Genomic DNA, 24,375 nt, shown 5'->3' with positions numbered 1-24,375 from the left:
ATGTCCCCGATTTCCCAGATTGGGCATGTATGGTTGACCGTAAACAAAAAGCAGGCAGGAGCATGGAGGTAGCGATGGCGTGGCGGTCTGGAGCTTGTCCAGCATAGATGGGCCCAGGCTCAGATGCGAGACAAACCACACAACAAGTAACAAATGAGCTTTCATTCGTTACGGAGCGGGCAGGTCGGCAAGCTTCCTAACGGAGAGCGACACAAACTGTAGCTTGTGGTCAAGTCTGCTGAAAGCTGAAGTCCATTGGCGGCAGCGTCCTTTATTGAGTCTGCAACACCCTGGCCCAGTAGAAGGAGAGAGCGAACACTTTCCAAGCTTTCGGCAACCACTCAGTAGATGGAAGCCAGTTCAACGGTTACTCCGAACGCCACAGGCACAGCAGAGGGAAAGGTGCCTGTGTGTGCCATCCACACACAGGCACCGCCGCTGTTTCCCTCACGAAGCAGAAGAAAGAGGGACACATGAAGCTTAGCCGTCCCGCTCGCTGAAGGGAGACAGCACTGGTGAAACTACACCGCCATCAGGATGGAGGCAAGAATGCACGCGCAAAGACTGACGTCTTTCAGCCGTTGCGGCCTCCAATTGAAGCGTTCTGCCCTCAGTTTGGCTTTGGCGGAGGGGGACAAATTTTTCAGCACGCAGCACAGTCGCAAAAGACTGCCCCGCAAGGGAGAGAGATCCCGATGAGAAGGGGACTGCATTCACGGTCCACAGGGATTTCACTGGCGGTCGTAGCCGCAGGCAGTTGTCCCACAGCATGTGTCTGCTAGACATAGCACAATTGGCTTCCAGCAGAACATTCTGACATGAACAAGAAGAGACGACGACACACGCTGGACTAGCAACGGAATGTTTATTATCGATTTCCTGCACTTTTTATAGCACAACCCAACCAATGCGTCTTTTTTGTGTAATCCCGATTATGAGGCTCCTTAGGTTGCAATGGAGGTCTCCTTCGACGCAGCAGTCACTTCCTTTTTCTGTTAGTAGTATTGATGGTGTACTGATACAAAATTTACCGCTTCTGGGAAATAATTTATTTTTATTTGTTTATCTATATATCTATTTATTTCTTTATTTCCAGGTACTCTTGGGCGATTGGGCCATTTCAGGGGTGGGGTACAAATATTGTACAAAGCCCATCATTGCTTACATAAACCACCATTGTATAGCTAATACATACATTTGCAACTCACAACCTGCCATTATACATAAATATAATACAAAATATGACCTAACAACTATAATATGAAACATAAAGCACCAATGTATTGCCAAAGAATGCATCACGATACTACATGCTACAACTTACACGAGCAATTTTAGATCATGAGGATTCATTTAGAAAATATTTTGTAAGCTCGGTTTCAAATTTTCTACAGTTTGGGAATCACATGTAGCATTCAGTAAGTTATTCCAGTCTGTTATATTTCTAGGGAAAAAAGAGTATGCATATGTGTTCACACGAGATTGGGATACTAGAACGTTGCAGCAGTGGTCACTTCATAGGCTCCAGACTTGTCGCGGATTTAGGTACTGCGCTGCACCAAAGTCAAATAAATTTTGAGAAAGCAAAAACAAGAATTTCAGCCTGGCTATGCGACGGCGTTCCAAGAGAGGGGTAAATTTAGGTCTTGCAACAACTCTGTTACAGAATAAGTATGAGAGTACATTGAAAGAATAAATCTAGCCGCCCATCTTTGCACCCGCTCAATGATATGAATTAATCCTTTTCGATAGGCGTCGCTTACGATGCTTGCATATTCGAGTGTATGCCTTACTATTGTTAAATACTCTGTCAACTTTGTGGGGGCAGTACCGAGTTTTATTTGCGACTAAAGATCCATAGCTTTTTTTCAGCGGTAGAGCAAATGTTATTGATATGTTGAGTCCAGTTGAGGTCTTTAGATAGTATTACTCCTAAGTGTTTATATTTGTTAATGGTTGTTAGTGCAGTGGAACTTAGTTGATATACAAAACTTAGGACGTGCTTAACGCTGTTTGTAACGCGTAAAACAACAATTTTTTTTTTATTTATTTACTTGCATTTTCTAACTTTCACACCATTCTTCAACAAACGCCAGTGCACCGCTTCACATTTTTTTATCCTTGTGGTTACATATTTCTAGATAAATTTAACACTCTTCGGCGAACAGCTGCACAGTTAGATTTTTAATAATATCTGAACAAATATCTTTAATATAAACGAGAAAAATGCTGGTCCAAGGACGAACCCTTGAGGAAAGCCTGAAGTTACAAATAAATGATCGGACTGGTAGCCGTTTACGTCCACGTACTGCGTCCTACTTGAGAGATATGACCTGACCCATTCCACTATATTGCTATAAGCTGTTGAAATTTCATAATTATTGAATTATGAGGAACCCTATCAAAAGCATTTGAGAAATCAAGGCATGTTGCATCAACCTGTTTTTCCGTATCTATTGCTTTTGAAAAGTCGCGGATGGTTTCAACGAGTTGTGTGACAGTTGACAGTTTTTGCCGGAAGCCATATTGGTTAGAATGTAGTGCTTTCTTGTTTCTTAGGTACTTATATGTTGCTTTTGACATTACATGTTCGAAGAGCTTGCAGCAGGCGCAGTTTAAAAAAAAATTCGATAATTTTCAATTTGCTGCTTGTCACCGGTTTTGTGCATAGGGATAACTTTTGCAACAAGCCAGTCGTCTGGGACCAGTTTTTGTTGCAAGGATGCATTAAAGACAACTTCTAAGCATCTAGCAGCCTATTCAGCGTATCTTCGCAAAAAGGCATTTGGAATTCCATGCGGACCAACAGATTTTTGTTCTCTGATATTTAGCAGCACTGATAGTATTCCTTCATAGCAAATTCGTACTTCTGGCATATCTGACACGTCTGAAAATGATCTTACTGTAGTTGGAGCAGTAGAATTAGAAACATTTGAAAAGACAGAATGGAAGAACTCGTTATGGTAAGACGAAATTTTTGAACTGTGAGTTATGATTTCGTAGTTAACAACATTGCTGTATTGGCTTTCAGTGGCTCGCGACAAGTGACGCCAAAACTTTTGCGGAGAAGATACCATAGAGTTCGGAAGTGTTTCCTCGTAGTATTTCTTTTTTGCTGCCCTAAGCTTTATTCGCAGCTCTGCTGAGAGGTTAGATATCTTTCCACGAATTTTTACTTCTCTTTGCCTTCCTATTTTTCACTTCAAGCGAACAATCTCTCGCGTTATCCAGGCATTACTTTTATTTCTTCTTCTTTTTTTAATGGTATGAATGAGTTCACGCAGTGCATGATAATGGTTTTGAATCTTGTGCACAAGACGTCATCATCAGAGCTCAGATTGTCTAAATGAAATGACAAATAATCAATTATTCTCATATCGTCAGGTTGAGGAAAATTGGGAATGTGCGTACTGCATTCTTTAAGATTTGTTGCGGGAACCTTGGTTTTGATCAGCACAAATACAAGTTGATGGTCTGATATGCCAGCTTCAACTGCTACCTACCTGATAATTTTCAAACCGTCCATCAAGAAATGCTAAGTCTAATATGGACTGCACTATTGCCCCCGTTTTTAAGAGGGCTCTCCTGTGTTAAATCATTAGCGAAAGCAATATCGAGCAAGACTTCACAGTCAGCTCGTTCTCGTGACTGTATAGCAAACGAGTTCCATTCAACCACTGGCAAGTTAATATCTCCGGCAATTATGATTCTTTGGTTTCGCGCCTTCTGTTTTTCTAAGTAGTCTTGTATGGCCTCCATATATTCAATCGGTGCGTTAGGGTATCTATAGATTGCTCCTATTACGACTGAAATAGTTCCCAGTTTGATTTGGCAGCAAGCGCTCTCGTGAGCAGGGATACCGTTCATCCTTAAACATTCAATATTTTCAGGTATTATGATTGCCACTCCTTCTCCTCTAGTTTCTCTATCATTACATATTATCTTAAAACCTGGAGGTAACAACTCGTTATCTTGTATTTCTGGTCGCAGCCAAGTTTAGTTAACAATAACTACACAGGAACTAGCATGGGAACTAGCATGGCAACATGGGAACTAGCACATGTTCTATATCGCCGACTTTATTCGTGAGGCTACGAGCATTAAGGTTTATAAGTCGAAAGACTTTCCTGGAAGACGGTATCCGTTCAATGGTTACTATCTGTCGGCGTAGCCTTTGATTGTGCCAGTTTGGTTTTCCGGAATCGCCGTATCCTCACACGGCTATTGCCATGACTTTTAAGATTTCGCGCATCAGCTTGTCTTTACTTTTTCTTAAAACTTTTATCTCGTGAAATTGAACGGTGCAGTGGTGCTGGCGATAATGAAAAGCGAGATGCCCAGTGGAAATTCCTCCCAAAGATGCTGCATGCTCTCTTGTCCTGTCCTTGATACTCTTGCCTGTTTTCTATATTCGTCGGCCACATGATAAGGGCATATCATATATATCACCCCTGTTTTGCAGTTAGTCTGCTTCTTCTTCTGATTTATTGTGCATTGCTTATTTTGGTGGTCATTAGTGACTGGTGCGCACATTGAATACGCCTTGTTTGGTGGTGAGCACACAACCGTGATGCCTTCCTTCCCTGCTATCTCGTTTAGCTTGTGGCTAGGCCTTAATTGTACATCAGACACAACGGCAACCTTCATCCTTTTCTGTAGATCGTTTGCTTCCTCTTGATATTTGCTGTTGAAGAGTCGCGTATTCGTTAGAAACCCTTCGGCGACCACTGTAAGCAGACTATTTGATTGCGAGCGCTGTTGAGCCTGGTTACCTGTGCATGAAGCTGTCTTCCATTACGTCATGACAGGACTTCTTTAGGGCGGCCTGTAGTACTGTTGTCATGGTGGCTCGTTTTGCATTCTTGAAATGGTCAGAAACGTATGGCAGGAAACTGTTGCATGAGCATGTTTTGTACTGCAGCACGAATGCTGCTTTCCGAAGGTATATCACCAAATCAAGAAACTTAATTCTTTCTTTCTTTCTGGCATTTGAAATGTGAACTTTAAGTTTAGACATCCTTCATGCAAAGTGGTCAGGACACCTTCCCTGCATTTATACAGCTCTAGCTTGTCCGCTGTATTGCAAAACACGAGAAAATCATAGCCGTAGCGAAAAATTGTTAGAACGTGGCTGTCTTTTAAGACATCCTGAATTCTGCTGCCCGCTGCTGGGAGGACAAGGTCACACAAGTACGGTGCGACTAGTGAGCCGATGCACACTTCATTTCTCTGAATGTAGTGCTGTTCTCCAACACAAATGACAGTTGCATTGAGATAGGAGGATAGAATTTCAAGGAAGGTTGTCCATCGAAATGCCAGCATAATTCCGGAATCGTAGAATGCCTTTCGCCTCTGTTGCTCCTCGTAGCCCCGCCAGCAACAAGACATTCCGCAAGTTCGACGTCGTCGGCCACCAAGGCGAGAATAGCCTCGGGAAACTGGTTCTTGGAGTGTGTCGGACGTATCCAGGCACAACTCCTTCGCAAGCTCCAACAACTCTGGTTGACACAACTACTTTGACTTCATGGCTGAGTTCAGTAGCGCTTTCTCAACTGGACACACTACTGCCTTGACGCTCACACACAGTAGGCGACAACGACAGCTTTTAGTGGCTTTGTTACCTACACTGATAAAAAGCCTGATAAAACTCACAAGAGAATATCGTCACCCTCACCAAAACTCGCAGCCAAGAATCTGGCGTAGACCATCCCGACGCACTGTTGTATATCACGCAGACAACGAGTGGGTATCGGATCACACCAGTGACAGCGCTTAGTGTGGTACCACGCTGTGCACACACCCCGAGACACCACCCCCGAAGACCACTTCAAAACAACCATGCTGTAACGCAAATCTGTGTCTGTGCGCAGGCGCCTACAGCAGCTTCTTAACAAAGAAGGTCGGGGACCGTCGGAACTTTCACGTCGTATTCGTGGGCTCCTCAGTGTCTGTAGGCTGAACGCCAACGACCCCTTTCGCGTGAACTGTTCCTGCAGCGCCTGCCGCAGAATCTGGAGGTCGCCTTGGTTAGACAGCAGAAGACATTTCGCCCAATAATCTTGCAGAGCTGGCCGATCACATCCCTGACGATTCAGCAAGAGGTAATGTGGCAACAATTACCATTCCACTGTCGCACCTCGAAGATCACCAGTCTCGCTTTGGTCAAGAGGTTGGCGAACATGCTGAGGCCATTATTATATTACGGTCGTCGCGCTACCGTCACCTTCTAGGTTCCCGTCTCGGTCCAGCTCTCGTTATGGCACTCACCACGGCGCATATTGCTGGTATCACAACAAATTCGGTGCTAACTCACGTCATTGCCGTTGCCCTTGCAGCTGGCTGGGAACATGGCACAGTCACTGGTGGTGGGCGGTGACTCTTGCTGTGCGACAAGCCACCTGTTCTACGTCATTGACAGGATTGCCGGACATCGTGGGCACAGGTGCAGAGGTCAGCTTCCCTCCTGCCGCGAGGCTGGACTTGAAGCGTGCGAAAAAAAAACGCGCCCCTTCAATCAGCCAATAGCTCTTCTATCAACACGTATGGCCAGCGCTCTCTTACCATCGACTTGGGTCTCCGACGCCCCTTTCCATGGTCTTTAATTGTTGCACACCTACTCATGGCCATACTTGGTGCAGATTTTCAGACCTCCTTTGACCTTAGTGTTCCCCTCCACGCTCGGCGCCTCGTGGACACGGTAACTATCATGTCTATACAAGTCATTCTCACGCTTATGACATCACCTGCTAGAACGGTACCGCGGAACTTGAACGAGGTAGCACACCACTGTGCGAGAGAACTGACCCACTGCGCGGAGTCGGATACCCCCTCTTCGAGTTCGGACATAATGGTGTGAAATACGCGAGAACGCTTAGATAAATCACCTAGCATTACCAGTTAGGCAAGCTAATATTGCCCCAGCCTTACCCCAAGCTGAAACGTCGCCAGGCAGTCGTCTAGCGACAACTACAGACACACACTTCCCCAATCCGGTATGATTGCGGCACATTTTCTCCATGTAATAACGGAGTGTGTTTCCCAAGTTTTGCCAGGCAACAAGAGCGACACTGTCGCACATATTGTGGTAGTGTCCTGTCATAACAGCTAAAATGGCAGTAGCTCCGGAGGCTCCTGCGTCGAAGTCGGCCGCGGCTCTGCGCAACGCCAACCTCAAGACTAAAAATTGGGCAGTCGAGCGGGCGCCAGAGGCGGCAACGAGGCAACGCCTCGAAGTCCTCTCTCGACGGCCTGATCCCTGGATGTTACACTTCGCCGGATTTTCAGTGGAGCTGCTTCCATCCATACATATTCTAGATACCATCATCCGCGTTCGCCTCGATTATCTCAGTCTTTTCAGCTATCAAGAAACCTTCCAATCTTAGCTGCCAGTAAGTCACATCACCACGAATTATATTGCCACCACAGACTCCCCAGTGTTTGCTGACCCTGGCACCTCGCCTCGCCGTCTTGCCATCGCAAGGAGAGAACTTGACCACATGCTGCAACTGAGTATCATCCATCCCTTGCCAAGCAGTTGGTCTTCAGTTCTCCACATGGTACCAAAGCGTGACCCGGGGCATTCGCTTCAGTGCGGCAGCTATATTGTGCTCAACGCGCGGGCCGTCCCTGATCGCTCTCCATTCCGTCACATTCATGACTGTACAGCCAGCCTAGCTGAAATGGTAATAGTCAGCGAGGTAGATTTCGGAAAGACCTACCGTCCAATTTCTGCCGAGCCTTCGACCATCCCGAAGATTGGAATTGCGACATCATTCAGGATTTTCGAGCACATCTGAATGGGTACTCCCCTTTGTCTTTCCATATTTCAATGACCTCCTGGTGGCTTTAATTTAGCCCGAGCAGCATAGCAACCATTTGCGCCGGATATTTTCTCGGCTTCAGGAACACGGCCCTCTCATCAACCCCACGAAGTGTTTCTTGGATGTCCACGATATTCAGTTTCTCTGACATCCATGACACCCTGAAAAATGCGACCTATGGCAAAGAAAGCTGAAGCCTTCTACCAGTTCGCTCGCCCAACGTCATTGCGAATGCTGCGTGATTTCCTTGGGCTGCTCTACTTCCACCACCGTCTTCTTACCAACATCGCCGGAATTATTATACCAGTGACCGAGCTTCTCTAGAGCACCAAAGCACCATTCGCTCAACTGTCCTGGACGTCTGACGCCGAAGAGTCCTTCCGAGTTGTTAAAAATGTATCGGCAGATGCCACCTCGCTGGTGAATCCTCTACATGTTGCACCAATGCGTCTTATCACTAATGTATGTAGCTCGGCTATTCAAGCCGTTTTACAACAGTTCCAGCGCAACTCCTGGTGCCCACTGGGGTTTTTCTCTCAGAAGCTGAAGCCTTCAGAAACACGCGACAGCACTTTTGGTCGCCACTTCTTTCGGTATACAAGGGCGTTCAACGTTTTCAACAACTGCAGCATGAAACAAGTTTTCACGTCCTCACATACCACAAGCCTTTGACGTTGGCTTTTCGCGATATAATCACAACACTTAAACCGCACGAGAGATACAGCCCCTCAATTTCACCTCCGCGTTCACCGTGGACATACGATGCCTTGAGCAGCCAGTCACCGCAGCAGCGGATGGCTTCTGCCGCATCGACGCAATATCCAAGGCCACACTTCGAAGAAATTGCCGCAGAGCAGCTTTCAGACGTGAACGTCGAGACTTCCGGTCCTTAGCGCCATCCGATGCGTCCTTTCAATTTATTCAGGCACTATCGCTTGCCGCTACTCAAGGGGTTGAACACCGCCATTCGTACCATTCCGACTCCCCGATCAAGTATTTGACAAGCTACACGGCGAAAGTGATCCCTGAGTTCGTGCCACCCTTCGGTTCATTACATCCCACTTTTTGTGGCTGAGTGTGAACTCTGACGTGCGCCGCTGGGTTCACGAGTGCCGTAAATGTCAAGGCTCCACGACGACATGACATGAAGCAGCCAATTCTCTCCTTTGATCCACCTGACGCCCGGTAGGATCAAATCCACAACGGCATCGTTGGCCCGCTGCCACCGTCACGATGTGCTCGCGAGGTGCTCACTTGTGTAGGCCGTTATACCCGCTGGCCTGAAGCATTTCCTCTGATGAACGTAACGGCACTTATGGTGGCTTCCGTGTTTCTCAGTGGCTGGACCTCACGCTTCAGACGTCCCAGCGTTGTTACGACCGATCGCGGCCGACAGTTCCAATGTGATCTCTTCCGGAAACTGACGTGCCTGCTTGGCGTCCGCCGTAGTCATCCTACCGCGCACCACACATAGAAAAATTAACTCATTTTGAAAGCCGTCACTTTCAATTTGAAGCAACCTTGATGGCCCGCCAGGCTCGCTCTTCTTAGACTTACAACCTTTATCTGGCCCTGCTAGGTGTGCGCTCTTCTTTCAAGGACGACCTCAGCTGCATAGCAGTGGAGTTGGTCTATAGCATAACTTTGCGTGTTCTCAGTGAATTTTTTTTGCCCCAGCCACTGTTGCCACGCCCGATCCAGACGGTCATATTCAGCAGCTTCGCTTCCTGTTTGCACGCTTGCGTCCTTACCATAGCAAGGTTGCATCTTCAAGTAATATGTTTGTCAGCAAAGGCATGCCTACAGCATGTCACGTTTTTATACTACGTAAAGGCATCTAACCATGTCATGGGCCGCCCTAGGACAGTCATTTCAAAGTACTCAGATGAGCAGAAAAAACTTACTATCGACGTCAACGGATGTGAACAAGACACCAAGTCATTGCGACAGACAGGGTCAAACTAGCCTACTTAGGCACCGCGTCAACACTTTCAACAATTTTAGAACCGCCGAAACGACGGATCTACCTGATCGCCCGGTATCAAAGGCTGTTTCATGGGCACAGCTGCCCTGCTGCTCTTCGAAATGGGGGGTGAGGGGAGCCTTCAAGGAGTCGTCGTCATCCTCCTCGACCACCTTTAATATATGGTGCGCTGCGGTGCTTGTATGCCGTGCCTCGTACTGCGATCAGTGAGGTGAGAAGGAGATTTAAAAAAAAGGGCGTCTTCGGCTCAGGCAAATGGTCCGAGTAGTTTTCAGGCCTTTCGGTCACTGACTCACACATTGTTGTAGTGGACCTAACCTCAGTCCCTATACCTCTAATAAAGAAGCGAAACTGTACCTTCCGCAGTGCAACGGAAGTTAAAGTAGCGGTGGAGTTGTGACCTAAAGTACACGAACGAGAGGGGGTGCTGTCCAAATATACATTATTATAATCATCCTCACTTAGTGAGCAGTATAGCAACTGTGTTAGCGGCTGGTCGCACTTCCCGCTTGCTGGGCTTAGGCGTTTTGTCAGCGCTGTCGGGGCCGCATACATGTGCACGGTACTCAAACATGACTACAGGGGCCCTATAACGTAAATATATTCCAATATGTTTTTATGCCAATATCCTGACGTGAAATTTCTGTAACCGCCAATGCAAGTATCGAGCGCTGACCCACATCGTTGCCTGACTGAACAGCCCAATCAAACGCTCTCTTAGTTTCTAAAAGGTCACTTTGCTTTAAAAATGTATAACATTGCCTACGTGAGCGATTTTTTGTTTGTAATTGGCAACCAGGAGGCGAAGAGCAAGCTCAAGTGGAGAAGGTTTCAATAGGGCCGAGCCAGCGCGCTGAAAATGCATAACCGGATGAAGAAGGTGGTGCTGGCATCTGCGATTGGTCTGCTTTCCCTTACATAGCTTGCGGTGGCTGGTAGCAAATCGAGGCGGCGTCCAACGGGAAGTTAAAAATGCCGCCAAAACGGATCCTCAGCAAATTAGGGTTAGCGGAGCGAGGGCGCAAACGTGCCGAAGGAGTTTGAAAACTTTACACGGCCGCGCAGAAAGTTTGATTATACGCTAATAAACCCATGCTCTCCGGTAGGTGCGAGTAGCCAGTGTTTGAGTGATCGGCGGCAGCTATCTCTTATTCCTTTCGGAACGGGGCAGCCTGCGGCTCTACAGAAAAAAATTCCCTTTTGTTCACCATATTACAGCATCTCTAAAGCGTACATGACGCGCTCAGTTCTCGTGGTTTTGTGACGTCGCATGACAGACAGGCGAAGTTGTGGGGGAGGTGCAAAAAAATTTTTGTCCCATCGCGGATTGTTGATTGCAGAATTGGAATAGAAATGTTTGGGATACCTTTACGTTATAGCACCCCAGTTATGTGTATTATGTCGCCGGGTGATCAAGTGACCTCAACTGACAAAAAAGCACTTCAAACAAGTAAGATCACATAGCTTATTGTCAGCGGTTAATGAAGCTGTAGAGGCCCACAGTTTTTGTGCATGTCAGGCGGACTTGATGCTCTTAGTCATTGAGTTTGCAACACACAGAAACGCGGATAGCCATCTATTCATTGGAATGGGATGCCGAAATCGAGCAAAGTTTTAACATCGTATTCGGCGTGCCGCTTGGAGCAGAAAAAACGAAGCACCGGACAAAGATATTTATGTTCGGCTAACTTCGTACTGTAGTGTTTCACACTATACGTATATAGTCTGCGTTCGACTATCTTAGGTCGATTAAAAAAAAGAAACATAAGAACTGCTCGGCAAAGATATAGTGTCAGAGACATATGCTCGAGCTGCAACGTCCAATTCTTTTCCTAACACATTAACGAGAGGTAGGTTCTGTAGGAAAAAAAAAAACAAGAAACGTTTTGCGAAAAATTTTCAGCAGATTTATTGCCTGATTTTGATATGTCTGCTCACATACAGCGTTCAGGTCCAGCAGTAAAGTTTTTGACGCAAGTGGCGTACTCGTAGGAAATTAAGGAACTTTGCGGTGACAACACTGTTTACAATGACTTCTGCAAAGATGGTGCGAATAAACGAAAACACTACATAAACATATAAGCAAGCCTAATTATTTCTTGCAGATCATCGGAAAATGTAATTTATGGTTTTATGTGGAAAAAAAAACTTCAATTTTTGTATTCAACCGACAAAAAAGGTTTCAAGGACATGAATATTTCAAATGAGTAACAAAAGGAAACAAGTGAAGCTTCAGCATGGATCCAACGTTTCACAGCCAAAACATCCTTGTGAGGACGGAGACAAAGAGAAGTTGCCACACTGAACATTATCTTGCTCTCCTACGGTGGATTGGCAGAATGGTAAGCAGAACTTACTATTCTACGAGATGCTATTCAAAACGTTTTACACACTGTGCTCAGGTTTGTCATCTGCTGTTGGAAGAGCAAGAATAATGTTTTTTATGATTTGTCATCTTTGTGAAATCTGCAGTAGGCGAGCTGTGTGAGCTTGTCATTTCTAGCATCGCTTATCTTATCTCACTGTGCTGGGCTTGCCTAGTTGTGGATTTCATGATAAATTTTCGTGAACCATGAAGAGTGACAGCCACAGATTTAGTCACCATGAAGTGTCACTTTATAAAAATTGAATTGAGCACTTTTAATCGTTTTGAAATTCTTTGAATTTGTATGTAACAAATTATCGGTGTGAGGGAGCATTCTATACTTTGTGTTGTGCCCACCTAGCTGATTTGCTCAAAGCAGATGAGAGAGATTGTGCATTCAGAATCAGAATCAGAATCGGTTTTTATTGAGATCATTAGAATGATTACAAGTTGTTAATATTCAGGAGGAGGTCCCGGAGTCAAAGACTGCAATGGGACCTCCTTTACAAAGTAAACGTAATAAAACAAAAGTACAGCAGTTTTCAACACATTGGTAAAAAATTACAGGTTTTAGTATGAATACCATGATTGAAGAATTACATATGCATAAAATGTAATGAAAAAAAGCTCTGTAACACAATCTCGTTGACAACTGATGAAGTAACTACGTAGATGACGTGACGAACACAGTAGAATTTGTTAACTCGAATGTATATGTGATGCAAGAACAGAAACCTAACGGTATGGCAATGAAAATGAATTGAAGGGACCCTGAAAGAAATGTTATGAGTATGGACTAGGCATCAGTATTCGACATAATGTAATCTTTTAGTTGTTTCTTGAATTCGTGAATTTTAAGTGTTTTTATGTAAATTGGTAGTGTGTTCCAAAATGCGATAGATGAAAAATGGACGCTCTGTTTGCCATAATTAGTATGGATTTTAGGTAAAATGAAGTCCCTATTTATTGCAAACCTGGTAATATTAGTATTTAATAGAGAAGACTGTGGTAACAAGCTATCGCGCCGTGTGTAATTGATTTGGCGGAACAAAAAGGTACCTAGATTATATTTAACGAGTTGTGTGACTGTAAGAATGTGATTAGTTCGTAAAAGATATGAGGCGTTGTTATTATATGGGCTAAACGTAATTATCCTAATAGCCTGATTCTGTAGAATTTGCAATGAGTTTAAATGGGTTACGTAAGTGTTTCCCCAGCAAGTAACGCAGTAAATGATGTGGGAATGAATAAATGAAAAGTATAATGATAGTAATATTTGATGGTCAAATATGTTTCGTGCTTTTAGAAGTACCCTAATCCCGTAGGCAATCTTCTGTTTTAGTTTGGTTATGTGTTCAGTGAATTTAAGATGTTTGTCTACTTCTATGCCAAGATAATTGCATGAAAAACTTGCAGGGATAGGACTTCCACCTAATAAGATAGGAGGAATGGAGTGAAGTGTTCGTTGGTGGGAAGTGAATACAACAAATTTTGTTTTAGACGGGTTTATCTGTAGCTGGTTAGTTTGGCACCACTCCGTCAGGCTGTGTAAGTCGCTATTAAGGTTAGATACTAAGGTTGTAATACATTTATTGGAATTAATAATAGTAGTATCATCTGCATAAAGTATACATTTCGAAAAGGACAGGCAGTTAGGCAGATCATTCACGTATAATAAAAACAAAAGCGGACCCAATATGGAACCCTGGGGCACACCTATATTAGTGAACATGGTTTTAGAATGAACGGCTGAAATGGTTACTACTTGCATTCTGTCTGTTAGGTAATCTTGTAGTAACGAGAGCGCTGGGCCGGTGATTCCCAATGATTCAAGCTTACGAAATAAGATGCGGTGATTTATTTTCTCAAACGCTTTGCCCAAATCTACAAACACTGAAGCTGCATAATTCCCTTCATCGATAGCTAGTTTTAGTTGATCGGTTAGAGCAATGAGAGCCAGTTCGGTCGAGTAACCCGAGCGAAAGCCGTATTGGAATGGTGAGAGAATATTAAATTTTGTAAGGTAATTAGTTAAACGTTTTTCTATTAGCTTTTCGATTACCTTACTAAAGAATGGTAATACACAGATGGGGCGATAATTGGAAATTAAAGAGCGGTCACCTTTCTTAAAAATTGGGGTGATCTTGCCTTGTTTTAGCTCTTGTGGGAAACTGCCTGATTTAAACATGACGTTGATTATGTCTGCAAGGACATCACTTATTAGGGGTGCAATTAATTTTATATGGGAAGGATGTAATTTATCGATGCCGGCGCCAGTTATTTTCATGTTGTTTATAATGTTTAGAACTTCCTGAGATGTAGTTGGAAATAAAAAGAAAGAATGTGGCAGGCGCTGGGGCACGGGATTGTCATGCGCAGGTGGCTGTAGCTCGCTGCTAAAGAAGAAATCAGCAAACGCATCAGCTATTTCTTTGGCGGTCTTGTATACCTTACCCTGATCTGCAATTCCTGGTATAGTTTCGCGATTATTTGCCCTGTTTAAGAAGGAGTTAACAATTTCCCATTTCTTTTTTACGTTTTTATCGCATTCCAAAATTTTCCTTTCGTACCATGTTTTTTTAGCTTTTTTCAATGTGGCAGAAAGCTGGTTAGAAAACGTTTTGTACCGGATTGCTAAATTCTTGTTAAATGGTTGTCGTTTGGTTTTCTTATAAAGATTATCCTTTTTGCGCATTAAAGCTAAGAGCTTATCTGTTATCCATGGATTTTGAGGGGACGCGTACTTCTTCTTGCATTTAACTTGAACGGAATGACGATCAACACATGACTTAAGCATAGAGATAAACAGTGCAAATGCTTTTTGTGGATCATTTGTAGAAAATATGGGGGACCAGTCAAGGTTCGACACGGCGTCAAGGAATGATTGTTTGTCTAATATAAACTTCGTGTACGTGATTTTTTCGGAGCCATGAGTGTAGTGAAAATTTAGAAATATAGGATAGTGATCAGTTATGTCGGTCATCATAACACCTGCGTCTGGTGGATATGCCAAATTTGATAATGCATGGTCAATTAATGTACCTATGGGGTGGTTAGCACATCGTGTCGGTATCTTAATTAAACATTCATAACCAAAGCTGTTAAAACAATCAGAATAATGTAAAGCATTAGTAGACGTACTATCAGCGAGGTTAATGTTGATGTCACCTATAATTATTACATTTTTGTTTTCATCTGCTAGCAGTCCCATGACTTTATGGAGAGCAGTACAGAAGTCTATTGCTGATGACGAGGGTGAACGATATATGCAACCATTTATTAGGTCTTTGTTGTCTATGTTGAGGAAGTCATTTTTAAGTTCAATCCAAACGTCTTCGCAATTAGTTACATTAAGTGTAAGATCGTTTCTTCGGTTGTAAGTAATATCTGAATAGATGTACAGCGCTGCGCCGCCATGGTTGCTGAACGGACGATTGGAGTATTCAGGAACAAAACTAGAAAAACAGAAAAGGTGTTTATCATGGTCGCTCAACCAAGTTTCAGATACTCCGATGATTGAAAATGGGAAGGTGAATGAAGAAACGAGATCGGAGAATTCATCGAAGTGCTTGCGCAGACTGCGCGCATTCAAGTGCAAAACAGATCGCTGATGATTTAAAAGAAGATTGTCTAACTGGTTAACTGTGAGATAGGTCGAAATTGTGAGACTTGCCTACGGGACAGGCGTGGCGCAAAGGTGGATTAGAGTTAGGTTATTACTGAAAGGTCGGATTCGGTTGCGATGCGAAAGACGCGGCTTTCAGTTGTTTTCCGGGCCTTGATTTGACAGTTTTCTGTCCACAGAAATCTCCAGTTCTTCGTTTTTTTCAGACCCAAGGCGAGTAAAAGACCCATTAGACCCATTACCAAGTAAAAGCTTACTAATTGTTTTCCTTCATGTTATCATGACTGTAATGGCTAGAAAAGAAACGATTCGGGACTCAACGTGTTACTCATGCGGTTGTCATAAAATGCCCTTGAAAGCAATTAGGTTTGTAAGACAAATTTTAGCCTTCCCGCTCGGTATGATACAATAATGTGTACTCTTGCCTTCCTGATACGGCCCACACTTGTCTATTGTATAGACTTGTAAACATTTATTAGTGAGACATGTAGTTCAATAAAGCCTGTTGGCAATATATATGGTGACCGTTGAGCTACTTATGCCTCGGCATGGGCAGCTGGCGGACGTATAAGGTCTCATTTATCCGTCTTCCTGAAAATGAAATGATGAAGCCTTACAAACGTGTAAATAAAGATGGTAAAAAAGGTAGGCTCATAATTGAACAAATCACGGGTCTAGGTGAACTGCTCAAAAACATACCTTGGGAAGATGCTGGGCCTTGATGTTACTTCCTGTGCTGATAAATTCACTGCTGACTTGCATGTCCAGAAACAATAGAGTGCAACAACGCGAACAAATATGAGGATCGTTTTGGAGGTTGGTGTCGAAAGAGAAAACGAGCTTCAATAGCTATGGTGGAAGCTCCGATGAGTTTGTTAATAATTTCTGACTAAAAACACTGCACGAAATTCTCCATAACAGAAAAGCACCAACACACATGGCACTTATCTTTGCTTGTGAATTTCTTTCAAAGGTGTCTTAGCTTGGGCAGCGCTTAGTCAAGGCTCGATTACATAGGAACTGCTACTGCCAGGTGTTTGTAAAAAACAGCCATCTTGTTATGTAATAAATGCAATCATTCTAACTGACTCAAAAGTGCATTTGCCACTCACGTGAACTCATCGCCATGTATCATTTATGTAGAAATAACCACAACTATTTATTATTTATGCTGTACTCTATGTTGGGAAGTATAGAAACTTGTCAAAATAACAAACGGAGTCATTTGAATTGTCTTTAAAGAACAATAACTGTATAATTATTATTATTTGTTGCTTTTGGGGAAATGACTACAGCAACAGGTTTTATCCGTCTCACAAACACGAAAACTCAAATTTTAAAATGTGAAGCACTGCTCTTTTACTCACCCGTCCACTCGTCCAAAGCCTGCGAGGAGAATCCGCTTTCGCGAGTAGTCTCCGAGCAGACTGCTAAGTTCCAGCATTGCATTTTGGTGCTAGGTAGCACATGTTTTATCAAGCAGCCAGCCAACACCCTCGGTCAGGGGAAGGACAGAGTAAGTGCTCTGCATGCTTGCGGCCACCGCTCCGTACATGGAAGACTGCTCAACGGTTTCTCTAAGCACCACAGGCCCAGCAGAGCGAAAGGCAATGACGCACCCACACGCACAGAGAGAGACTGCCGGCTTCTCCCTCGCCGAGGAGGGGAAGAAGGAGGGCATGCACATATGATGCTTGAACGAACGAATTCTGGGGTTTAAAGTGCCGAAACCAGGATTTGTTTATGAGGCACGCCGTAGAGAGGGATAAGAAACTCCGGATAAGTTTTTGACCACCAGGGGATCTTTAGCATGCCCCCAAGGCGTGGGAAACGGGCTTTGTTGCATTTCCTTAATTGTCCAGTTTGCGGGAGAGAAACAGCACTGCCGAGCCTACTCAGACATGAGGGCGTTGCAGACATGAGGGCGTCGAGGCGAGAATGCGCTCACTAAGGCTAACGTTACTTCGCCGCTGCGATCTCCTAGGCGTTTTTGTATTGTTGCGGGTGGCGCGGCACTGTTGAAACGTCCGGGCCCTCGCTGTGGCTTTGGCGACGTGACACAAGCTGTTCACCACGCAGGCCAGTCATAACAGGAGCGAAACATTCTACTTGACGCAGTTAAAAGACGTGTCCCATATTATTGCGCAGAACGTCGGGTGTTTCCACTAGGTCACCCGAGAATTCGAAATGAAGGACTGCGCCTTCATGCATTTCTTAGGGACACTGAAGCTTCAGATGTGGTGACAAACAGTAAGCCTAGAAAGAGGCCCTACAGGCGGAGAAATCGCCGGCCTCAGCTGCCAGGCTAAAACCGCCTGTAACACCACCTCCAGCACCACGACATTATCTGCCCGCTTTGTTTTGTCCGTAGCATGACGGCAAAAAAGTGCAAATTATTGCATTAATCTGTATTATTTCAATATACTCTACATAAACAATCCAGGTATATTTTGGCCGCTGCCGTCGCTGTTCGCATCAGCTTTACCGTGGGGGTCCACCAATTTTTATGTGCTTACACATGCCCTATATGCAAGAATTACCTGCCGGCATTGCTGAAACAAAGTCTTACGTTCGTCACCAAATATTTCCTCAGAAGATTGAGAATGACAGCCCACAAACAATGTCATAAAACATGATATTCCCAGTGCCTGGCTATTACCTGGTATCTTCTCAGCATAATAAATAAAAAAAGTGCAAAACAATATTAATGATCGAACTTCAACACAATGACATTTTTCTGGTGCGGCGTTTTACGGGAAGCGTGCTGGTGCCTGTCGGATGCCATTACACGGCATATAGGGCGTGTCAACGCTTTTGACGTTGCGAGGAATTCGGCGCACCCATGTATGTTGCGTCCGCGCTACCCGGACTCGTGTATAGCTAGAACACCATCTGAAAATTTAAAGTTAACGCTGCAGGCTAAACATTGCTATTGCACTCAGTGCTATGCCCATAGGGCGCAAGTGCAAATGTTTAAAAATGTTTTACGTGTTTAAAACTTCTTAAATTTGTGGTTCACATTTCGTGCTCACGTGACTGTCGTAAGCCTTTTCTCACTTTCAGTGAACTCCCTTCTAATGAATGTGCGTGACGCATGGATGCCGTAAGGAAGAAATATCACACATGAGTAAAAGCATTCGAAAATTTGTTTGCTGAATTTTATATTTTGTTTTGTAAAGAAAAGTTGCCTCCAAAGCATGTACAGTTCTGATCAATTCCTTCAGTGACCTAAAGAAAATAAAAGAACTGACGTAAAAGTTTAAAGGAGTCCTCGAGTCAAGATTTTTGCATGCGATCGCTTTCGCCTATAATCCACAATAACTGTGCTTTTATCCGCGCGCATGTAACGTGGCCCACGAAACAATGTGTCACCGTGATCCACCTCAATTCCAGGTTTGCCTGGCTCTTGCTACTAATAGCAACCTCTCTGCGAAAAATTGCGCTTCTTACTTGGTGACCTGGAAAAGCCTCTCATCGTTCCAATGAGGGTTGATACATGTCAACTGACGGGCGATGCGGTTGTGCTCCCTCATCCACAGTGTTTGCATCGACAGTATGCCAGCCTGTTGGTTCGCCCGGACGTCTCCTGTTGAGGTACAGGGTTACTCATTCACTTCACACGAGTTACAAGAGCATATGAACTTGTAGAGTTGCATAAATCCAAATAAGAACAAAGGAGGAAACACAGGAAATGGGAACCCAGAACGTGCGTTTATGGCACAGGAAACCGACGTGTTTACTCGCACATCATAGGCTTCAAAGTTAGGCATAGCAGGAACGGGAACACTGATGAGAGGAATACTACAGAAGAGGATAGCAGAAATTCAAAGGATAAACCCTTAAACATAGATCCTATCATATAATATTGTCGCCATGTCCCATATTAACATAATCGTGTACTAAACAAATTGGTATCATATGTGCGTGGTGCCATCCGATGAGCATTGTGCTAAAATTCAGGCATGGATAGAGTGTCCTAGAACGAAACACAATGATAACACGCACACCGAGCCACGAGTTAAAAAAAGGCAAGCTAAACCAATACCGACAATAAATATGTGCGTAAGTATAAAAAAAACACAAAACGACGCCCCCCACCCCCCCCAAAAATAAAGAACAACGCAGTAGCGTGATCACGTGTCATAATACCGATATTGTTCTTGAATATGAAGCACTATCCTGAAATTGTTTTTTTAGGAACTAGTGACACCGACGAATCAATTATGAAAGATTCGAAATAGGAAATGAATGTCTACACTATTAATTAACTAATTTATTTATTTATTTATTGTACCTTCAAAGCCCAAAGGCGTTAAACAAAGGAGTGGAACGAAATACAGAGCATGTGCAGATAACAGGATATAATAATAAAGAAATTAGAAACTGCGGATTAACAAAATTATTCTTCAGTAGTAGTTCTAAAAGCAGATGTATTGGTTATGTTAACAATTGAGGCCGGCAGACGATTCCATCTATTGCCAGTTTTAGGAATAAATGAATAAAGAAACAGGTTCGTGCGACAGTGTGGAACGCTCAATTTATGGCGATGACCAGTACGGGATGATATGTAGCAGGTTCGAACAAATGTTCACTTTTTAATTCCGGATTGTATAAATAAATTTCGTGCAGCAGTGATAAGCGTGCAACTTCCTACGGGATAAGAGGAGAAGGAGGTTTGAAGTTGTCTTCATAGATGTGACGCTTGATGTCCGAGAATAGGTAGTAAGAATGAAACGTGCGCTACAATTTTGTATAGATTCTATTGCATTTGTTAAGTAATCTAAGCCAGGGTCCCAGACAGAAGAGGCATCTTCAAGCTTAGGACGTATTACTGTTTCGTCCAGAAGTAGCTTAAAGTTAGCGGATGCCATTTCGGGCAGAGGTAACCAAGCGTACAGCTAGCATTGTTTGTGATGTGGTTTGTGTGTGTTTGCAAGGAAACATTTGATCTTATGTGGATGGCAAAGTATTTATAGGAAGTGACTTCTTCGAGTGCAGAGATCATCAAGTGTTAGTTGGATAGGTACACGAAGCAGTATTGCGGGAAATCCTTATCAGTTTGCATTTTTGGCTGGTAAGTTACATTTTAAGGATGTCGTACCAGTTAGTTACCTTGTCTAGTTGAAATTGTAGCTTTAGAGCGTCACAATTTTATGATATTACTCTGTAAATGACCCAATCATCTGCTAATAACCTTATGGAGCACGCTACGCAGTTAGGCAAATCATTAATATAAATGAGAAAAAGCAATGGTTCGAGAACAGAACCTTGCGGTACCCCGGAACTAACAGGACAACGCGATGAGTCAAAATTGTTAGTTGAGACAAATTGTGTTCTATTGGATAATGAGTTTTCTATCCATTAGTTAATATTACGGTCAATGTTGAGGGTATTTAATTTTAGACAAAGTAACTGGTTGAAGACGATATCAAATGCTCTAGAAAAGTCTAAGAAGATGGTGTCAATGTGAAATCCATTATCCAACGCGGCAAAGATTTCACGTGTAAATGAAACGAGTTCAGTATCACAGGAAAACGATTTATGAAACGCATGCTGACGAGATGAAAAAAAATGAACTTGTTTCTAGGAAATTGAGGAGATTAGAGTATATTATATGCTCTAGAATGTTGCATGCTACTTTTGTTAGAGAAATCGGCCTGTAATTTAAAGGTGAATGCACGTTGCCAGACTTCTATAATAGAACCACCTTGCGGAATTTCAAATCTTTGGTAATGAGCACGACAGAACACACTGCGAAAAGATGTTGCACAAAATTTTTCTTTTTTCTTCTCACTGCAGTCAGCATAAACTGGTGATTACGCCAATGAATAAATGAGACCTGTCCAACGACTATTCAAACTTACATATAAGCATGATACCCTGCCCCGCAACACTGTGAACGTTCCCGCTGTGAAATAAAATACTCAAGGTTAATCGAAAATTATTGGACTTCATCGTTCATTAAGGCAATCAGATTGCATAAAGAATTATGCCCACTTAGACATGACATGCAAGTGCATATGTTTAGTCGAATTTACTACGTTTGGCTGATCCGATGAATGGCTGCTCATTACTGCTATGATGTAAGTATGCGGTTTTGTGGCGTAACAACCTGCTGCATTTTTTTTCCGTGCCCGCCGAGGAACGCTTAAAGCGGGGGGCCACTAGAGGGCACCTCTTTGCATAGATGGATCGATCTTATGAGCGTCGCCTTTGGAGAGGGGCGGTGGGTTGCGCCGCCAAGCTCCTGTTAATATAGGTCTTACCTGTCTTCTTTTTTCTTCTCACTAAAAACAAATTCAACATCAACAGTAGACAGTATTTGACAGAACGAAAAGGCAGAACGCTACGGAAAAGCAAATATAATACTTTTCAAATACCTCAGATGCACCATAACGCTTACGCATTTTCCTTTTCCCCAACCAATAATGAACGGAATGACATGTAGCGTTCCTAGTTAAAGGACACAGTAGACTTAAAGCGTTGCTGTGGAACTGGCGTCCATCTCGTCTACATTTATTTCTCACTTCTCTCTTCTCTTCTTCTGTCCCCCCGGTTCCCGCGCTTCTTCATCTTCTATTCGAAGGCTCATACCGCTTCACCCTTCCAGGTTTCTTTTGCTAACCCCTCCTGGGGTAATACTTGAAAACGTTTCCAATCGAAGCACATTCAACTGAGCCCCGTTCACCAATGTACCACACAGTCTTCAATATTCCTTTCTGAGTGGCTGTCTTTGTCACAGAGTAAGGACCATAAAATTTGGCACTGGATTCTCTTACTCCTTTCCTAACTAGGATGAGGTCGGTGACTTGAATGTCTGGGATAGCTGAGCAATGTCTCTTGTCAAAATTTTTTTTCATTCGTTTACGGTACCTCTCCTCCTGTGATTTTTGTTTCCTTTCCTCGACGATCTTGAGATTGTCTAACAGCCCCAGTTCAAGGTCCGCTTGAAGAATAGGGGTCTCTCCTGAAGAAGCGAACTGCGGGCTGCATCCCAAGCCACTGGTGTAGGAGCGATTGTGATGTCTTACAGCTGCTTCTAAAGAGCATTTCCATCCACCAGGGAAACTATCGTACATCCTGATGTATTGCTTCACATCTCGTATAGCACGCTCTGCAAGCCCATTCGCCGCGGGATGGTATGGTGCACAGAATTTGATTGATATATTGTGGTCTCGAGCCCATCTTGCTAATTTTTCACTCTTGAACGCTGGTCCGTTGTCACATACGATCTTTCTGGTTGTCCTAAACATATCCCGTTTGAGGAGGGCGATGACACTATTCGCATCTTCTTGTCCTGCCCGTGCCGCGACCATCCTGGTGCACTCATCTATGGCCAGAAGAAAAGCTTGCGTTTTTCGGACTCCTTCTCGTTTCTTATTTAGCTCGGCAAAATCCAGGTGTATAACTTCAAAAGGCACGTTCGAGTGGCAAGGTATTATCATGGCGTCTGTAGGCTGCTTGTATTTCACTTTGTTGACTTGACAAATGTGGCATGAACGAACGTATTGATTGACGTCTTCTTTCATGTGAGGCCACGTAAATCTCTTGACTAGCTTGTTGTATGTGCGCCAAAATCCGTCGTGTCCTCCAGATTCTGGGCTATCGTGGTACAAATAAAGCACCTTGGGAACCAGCGTTGGCGGGACTTGATAGCGACCTGCCATAAAAATTAATTGTTCAGTGCCTTCACACAATTTTACTTCATTGATTTCTTCCGATTGTTCTTTATTGGCCTGTATCATCAGTCGAGACAATGCATCTGCATCAGTCAAAAGGGGTCCAGGTCTGTGGGAGATGGTGAAATCAAACTGCTGCAAGTAGTTCACCCATCTGGCGATACGTCCCTTAGGTTGGGTCATATTCAAGAGATGAGTGAGTGCCTGGTGATCCGTGAACAAAGTAAACTTCGCACCTTCTAGGTACGTACGGAAGTACTGAATTGCTTTAAGGACAGCAAGAGCTTCCTTTTCAGTAGTGGTGTAATTGACTTCAGGTGGCTTGAGGGTGTAGCTGTAGTAGCCTACTACATGTCGCTTTTCTCGGCCGGATGCTTCTGGACATTTCTGGTACAAGACTGCACCTGTTCCATAATGTGAGGCGTCGGTATTCAGTTCAAAGGGTAAAGTGAAATCTGGTATGCGTAGAATAGGGTCAGCAGAGATTCTGTGCACCAGATCACGGTAGACTCTCTCACATTCCTCATCCCACTCAAATGGAACTTCTTTCTGCGTTAGGCGCGTGAGGCATCTTGTTTTTATAGCAAAGTCTTTTATGAAAGGTCTGAAATGTCCTGCTAATCCCAAAAATACACGCAATGAGTGGACGTCATACGGTTTAACCAGTTGGGATATCCTCTCGACAGACTCTTGTTTCGTGCTTTTGGTAGTCCCATCAAATACTCTTCCAAGAAACACAACTTTTCTTTGAAAGAATGCACTTTTCTTAAAATTAACCTTGAGTTGTGCCAAGCTCAAGGCATTTAATACCTGAGAAAGGTGTTCCTGATGTTCAGCCTCTGTTTTGGAGAAGACGATAATATCGTCTATGTACACGTTACAAAAGACACCCAGAAAAGGCT

At 43.8% G+C, this 24,375-nt stretch overlaps 1 protein-coding gene across 6 annotated transcripts in view; it reads right to left on the bottom strand.

Annotated features, from left to right (window-relative positions):
* Positions 1-24,375, bottom strand: part of LOC135899463 (salivary peroxidase/catechol oxidase-like) — a 207,123-nt gene that overhangs the window by 52,152 nt on the left and 130,596 nt on the right. For all 6 annotated transcript variants that reach the window (XM_065428726.2, XM_065428725.2, XM_065428728.2 and 3 more), the window contains one exon: positions 19,245-19,380. In XM_065428726.2, coding sequence (XP_065284798.1) covers positions 19,245-19,380 — 136 coding nt within the window. The remainder of the gene's footprint in view (positions 1-19,244; positions 19,381-24,375) is intronic.

This window comes from Dermacentor albipictus, chromosome 6 (assembly GCF_038994185.2).
Source record: "Dermacentor albipictus isolate Rhodes 1998 colony chromosome 6, USDA_Dalb.pri_finalv2, whole genome shotgun sequence".
Taxonomy (NCBI): Eukaryota; Metazoa; Arthropoda; class Arachnida; order Ixodida; family Ixodidae; genus Dermacentor; species Dermacentor albipictus.
This window is presented reverse-complemented; position numbering and strand designations above follow the sequence as displayed.